This window comes from Macrotis lagotis, chromosome 3 (assembly GCF_037893015.1).
Source record: "Macrotis lagotis isolate mMagLag1 chromosome 3, bilby.v1.9.chrom.fasta, whole genome shotgun sequence".
Classification (NCBI taxonomy): domain Eukaryota; kingdom Metazoa; phylum Chordata; class Mammalia; order Peramelemorphia; family Peramelidae; genus Macrotis; species Macrotis lagotis.
Genome location: NC_133660.1, coordinates 204,799,303 through 204,805,394, shown reverse-complemented (window position 1 = coordinate 204,805,394; position 6,092 = coordinate 204,799,303). Strand labels below are relative to the sequence as shown.

At 38.0% G+C, this 6,092-nt stretch overlaps 1 protein-coding gene across 1 annotated transcript in view; it reads left to right on the top strand.

The window, feature by feature from the left end:
• Positions 1–4,933: 4,933 nt before the first annotated feature.
• The window catches only part of CD38 (CD38 molecule), a 94,276-nt gene continuing 93,117 nt past the window's right edge, over positions 4,934–6,092 (top strand). The window contains exon 1 of the mRNA XM_074229754.1: positions 4,934–5,398. Within this exon, the coding sequence (XP_074085855.1) occupies positions 5,169–5,398 (230 nt within the window). The 5' untranslated portion in view covers positions 4,934–5,168. The remainder of the gene's footprint in view (positions 5,399–6,092) is intronic.

The following is a 6,092-nucleotide window of genomic DNA, read 5'->3' as shown; positions in this document are numbered from 1 at the left end:
TCTTGCCTTTTCTCATGCTGTTTACTAGATCATATGTGGAGGGGAGCCAAGTAAAAGCATGTATGAAACTTTGGAGGGAGTTAGTTTAAAATTCAGGGATCAATGATAGCAGGGGGAGGGTGATATGATTAGATCTATGCTTTAGAAATATCACTGATGCTAAGCAGAAGATAACTTGAAATATAGAGAGACTTGAACCAGGCTGACCCGACCATCTTCACCCCAGTAAAACCAGACATCTACCTCCCTTCAAGGCTTAGGTCAAGTGCCACGTATTTCAAAAAGTCTTTCCTAATTCCCCCATGTATTTAAAGTCCCTTCACCCCTATCAGTTTGTAGATAATATGTAGATAATTTTGGATAATCTGTATTTACTTTTTTTTTTTTACCTTTAGACATCAAAAGTAGCAGATAATTTCCTTGAGGACAGGGATTGTTTGTTGTATTTTTTTAATCTATATTCACATCAACCAACTCACATTATGGATAAAACCTGTGCTTTTACTAGCATAGGAAACTCCTTCACAAAGAAATTCCCTCTTTTAAGTCAAAGTGGGTATCTCATCTTCAATTTACAATCTTAGAGTATGTACTTGTCTCTCCCAATAGATTAAAAATTCCTTTTTGAATGGGGATTATTTCATTCTTTGAATTTACAGCTCCAGAGATCTGTACTTATGTACTATGGACAAGTTGACAAACATTCATTAAACACTTACTATGTGCAACAAAGTCTTCAAGCATTCATTAAGCATCTACTATGTACAAGTCATCAAGCTTTCATTAAGCAACAACTAGGTGAAGCAAGTCATCAAGTATTCATTAAGCACCTACTATGTGCAACAAATCACCAAGCCTTCATTTAGCACCAACTATATACATCAAGTTACCAATTTATTCACTAAACTATGTGTTTATTCTGGTTCTGCTAATCATTAGTTCATGAGACCTTGGACATGCCACTTCACATCTCTGGGTCTCATTTTCCTCAACTGAAAAATGAGTGATTAGATCATTGATCACTAAGATCTGTTTCTTCCATATTTAAATCTGTGATTTTATTGCTATAGAATGTTCTTTCCCCAGTTAAATTATAAAGAAATTAGTATATATATATATATATATATATATATATATGTATATGTATATATCCCCTTCTTCCCAATTCTTTCCTCTTCTTTCAAAGGATTGTGACTGGGTCAGCAGTACAGCAGTAGCCTAAACAAGTATTAACCATATCTTCTACATCATAAGCAGATGATGAGTCTCACTCTTCCTCATGCTTTAAAGCACTAGTTTGAAAAACTTCCTTCATAAATGAGCAGAATCAAGAGATATATATATATATATATGTATATATACATATACATGTATATGTTAGTTTTTGCAAGGCAATGAAGTGGCTTGCCCAAGGTCACACAGCTAGGTAATTATTAAGTGTCTGAGACTGGATTTGAACTCAGGTACTCCTGACTCCAAGGCCAGTGCTCTATCCACTGCGCCACCTAGCTGCCCCAAGAGAATATTGTAAACATTACCAGTAACATTGTGCATTGATCAATTATGATAGACTTAACTCGTCTTAGCAATTCAACAATCAAAGCCAATTCTCTTTTTTTTTGTTTCCATGTTGTATATTGATCTCAGTTGAGTATGATGAGAGAGAAATCATATCCTTAAGGAAGTAACAAAAAGTATAAGAGATAGCAAGATCAGACAATAAGATAGCTGTTTTTTTTCTTAAATGAAAGGGAATAGTCCTTGAACTTTGTTCAAACTCCACTGTCCTTTATTTTATTTTATTTATTTTATTTAGTTTTTTGCAAGGCAAATGGGGTTAAGTGGCTTGCCCAAGGCCACACAGCTAGGTAATTATTAAATGTCTGAGACCGGATTTGAACCCAGGTACTCCTGACTCCAAGGCCAGTGCTTTATCCACTACGCCACCTAGCCGCCCCTCCACTGTTCTTTAACTGGATACAGTATTCTCCATTGCAGACAGCCCCAAATTATTCCTGATTGTTGCACTGATGGAATGAGTAAGTCCATCAAGGTTGATCATCACCCCCATGTTGCTGTTATGGTGTACAGTGTTTTTTTTTGGTTCTCCTCATCTCACTCAGCATCAGTTCATGTAAATCCTTCCAGGCTTCCCTGAATTCCCATCCCTTCTGGTTTCTAATAGAACAATAGTGTTCCATGACATACATATACCACAGTTTGCTAAGCCATTCCCCAATTGAAGGACATTTACTTGATTTCTAATTCTTTGCCACCGCAAACAGGGCTGCTATGAATATTTTTGTACAAGTGATGTTTTTACCATTTTTCATCATCTCTTCAGGGTATAGACTGAGCAGTGGTATTACTGGATCAAAGGGTATGCACATTTTTGTTGCCCTTTGGGCGTAGTTCCAAATTGCTCTCCAGAAATGTTGGATGAGTTCACAGCTCCACCAACAAGGTATTAGCTTCCCAGATTTCCCACATCCCTTGCAACAATGATCATTATCCTTTCTGGTCATATTGGCCAGTCTGAGGGGTGTGAGGTGGTACCTCAGAGAAGCTTTAATTTGCATTTCTCTAATAATTAGAGATTTAGAGCAATTTTTCATATGACTATGGATTGCTTTGATCTCCTCATCTGTAAATTGCCTTATCAAAGCCAATTCTTTTTTTTTTTAGGTTTTTGCAAGGCAAAGGGGGTTAAGTGGCTTGCCCAAGGCCACACAGCTAGGTAATTATTAAGTGTCTGAGACCAGATTTGAACCCAGGTACTCCTGACTCCAGGGCCAGCGCTTTATCCACTATACCACCTAGCCACCCCTCAAAGCCAATTCTAAAAGATGTTTTGCTTGTTTTTTTTTGTGGAGAAATAGATCTAAGTGACTTGCCCAAGGTCACACAGTATCAAGTTTCTAAAGTCAAATTTGAACTAGAGGTCCTCCTGAATCCAAAGGAGGTAGTGCATCCATTGTCACCTAACTGCCCTATCAAAAAAAACTTAATGGAAAATGCCATTCACACATCCAGAGAAAAAACTTTGTAGTCTGAATGCAGAACAAAACATACTATTTTCACTTTTTAAAACTTCATGTTTTTTTCTTTTTATCATATTCCTTCCCTTTAGCTCTAATTCTTCTTTCATAATATGATTAATATGGAAATATGTTAAGCATGATTGTCCATGTATAACCTATATCAGATTCCTCACTATCATAGGAAAAGAGAGAGGTAGAAAACTGTGGAACTCAAAAGCTTACAGAAAGGTGAATGTTGAAATTATCTTTACAATTAAGTTTAAAAAGAAAATTAAAAAAAACATTTAAAAAAGAAGTAAGACTTCCTCCTACCACCTCATCACAGTGGTCATAAACTGTAGATTCTCAAAAGTTCTGTCAATGGAATATCAGCTCTGGTAGGTCCACTAAGATGGAATGGCTTGTAGTTAGCTAACCAGATGAAATATAAGTCAAGTTATGTTGAAAAGTTCATAATCAAACTGACCACAGTGGGTGGGTGGAGAAATTCTATGCTACATTGCAACTCTTCAAGACAGCCTACTCAGTCCCAGAGGGGCTGAAAAGTGTTTGGGTAAATGCATCTTCAATGATAAAATCATACTTCAATTCTCAGATGACAATCACGAAAGGTAAGTGGCGAATGTATGAAAATCCAAGTACATGTCTATGCTGGTCCTAATTTGTCCAATTGCACAAGGATCAAATATATATATATATATTTTTTGCTAAGCAATGGGGTTAAGTGACTTGCCCGAGGTAACACAGCTAGGCAATGATTAAGTATCCGAAGTCGCATTTGAACTCAGGTCCTCCTGACTCCAGGGCCGGTGCTCTATCCACTGCGCCACCTAGTGTCCCCGACCACATTTCTTTTTGAACTTTCAATTTGCTTCACTGAAGAGAACTTTCAAATGAATATGATCTAACACTAATTTAAATATTTAATTTGGTCCCATATTGTTTGAATAGCCCTAAGCAATTCAATATAAGACTTTGTTAATGACTTCTCACGTGCAGATTCTTGGCACAGTAACACACAGAATACCCAACAAATACTTATTGAATTAAAATTCGAAGGTGTTGTCTCCAGCAAGTCGAATAGTTATCATGGACCTAGGTGTCTGAAATCAAACATCATTAGTAGGCCCATATTTTTTGAAACTATCTGATAACTAAGTGGTAGTGATGAGAAATGCTACAGTAAAGGAGAAGTTACATGTGAAAAGTGAAAGACTTTAGGAATAGGAACTCAAGAAGGGAGGGAGAAACAGGACCTAGGGGTCTGAAATCAAACATCATTTTCAGAGGTGTATTTTTTGAAACTATCTGATAAGTAAGTGGTAGTGACGAGAAATGCTACAGCAAAGGAGAAGTTACATGTGGAAAATGGAAGACTTTAGGAACAGGAACTCAAAAAGGAAGGGAGAAGCAGGGTTAACTGGATAGGGAACTGAACTGGATCAGCATGAGAATTTCTTGACTTCTAATCTTACTTCTACAACCCTTTGCTTTGCCGCAGCTATAAAATGAAGATAATTTTTGCCAAGTATCCCAAGTTTCTTGGATGCAGGACTTTTTGAGCCAGTTCTCTTTTTTATTCCTGATTTATTTTGTGAGGCAATAAGGTTAAGTGATTTGGCCAAGGTCACACAGCTAGTAAATATCAAGTGTCTGAGTCAAGATTTGAACTCAGATTCTCTTGCCTCCACAGCTGGTGCTCTATCCATTGCTCCATTTAGCTGCCTCTTTCCTCTTCTTCCTAAAAGTGTCATCGGTCTGGCACTGACTGGTTAGTCATCAATATGAACTTAGGATCATTGTGCACTCTGAGTCACTTACACCATTCACTGCTGACCTTCAGTCGTGTTTTAAGAAAGAAAAAAAAGGAGGAGGCTCATTCAGTTTGCTTTTTGGTGGTGGGAATTCTTGACGTCTTATTTGTTTAGTCCAGGATATTTGGCTCAGATGCTAGATTAAAGGAAGGAGGGGAGCAGTTGAAAAGAAGGGAAGAGCAACACAGAAGAGATAAGGAGGAGGCGCAGTTTCACACTGACCAAATTGCTTAACCCTCCCTTCCCCCTTTAGTGCCAGAGCTTTGGAGACAATCAAGTTCCCTTTGCTTCACTGCCCTTTCTTTTCCTCACCATGGATAGGGACAGAAGCTCACAGAGGAACCAGAATTGGAAGTGCCTCTCGCTAGTACTGACAGTCTTCCTAATCCTTGAGACTGTGGTCTTTGTTGCTGTGATCTTTGCCCACTGGATGGATCATCCAGATAAGCAGCCACAGTGGAAGGAAGGAACCACAGAAAACTTGAAAGAATTTGTGCTGGGGAGATGCTTCTCTTACATCAAGCTGGTAAACCCTGAGCTAAAGTAAGTGGGGATACCCTGTCTTTAGACATTAGAGCAAATGGCAGGCAAAATAACTTTGGCAAAGGAACAGTGCAAACTTCTTTAAACAATCAGCTTGCTGTTTGAGATCAACTAGAAAGGAGGAAGGAAGCAGGCAGCTCAAACATTTAAAATTCTGTCCAGGACATTATAAACTCTTGTCAGTTGGCTTGAGGGTAGAGGGAGGGATGTATGCTGATGAAATGAGGCATGCCTATTAAGGGAATGACACTTTAAAAAAATTTTATTCTTGGAAACCACCACTTTAACCACTTGCTATCAACAGAAAACCTGGGTTTAAAACCTAGTTCTGCTACTTACCAACTCTATGAACTTGTGGAAGTCTTTTATCTCTGGGACTCGGTTTCCTCATCTGTAAAATGGAAATGTTGGATAAAATTATTTTAAAGGTCCTTTTTAGTATGAAAGTCAAGATTCTGATTTCTGAATCACTGACTTGGCTGTCACATAGCACCAAGAAACAAGACAAAAATGTGGACTAGGAGTGGAGACAGGAAGGAGAGTAACCGTTCATTTTGGGTTATTGTTTAACATTATGTTTGTGTTCACAGTGTACATGTATGGGTGGAGTTGAAAATAATGAACACATACTTAAGCTTGATCACTTTGTCCCATATTTTGGCAATTGTTGTTCAGTCCTTCAGTTATGTCCAAA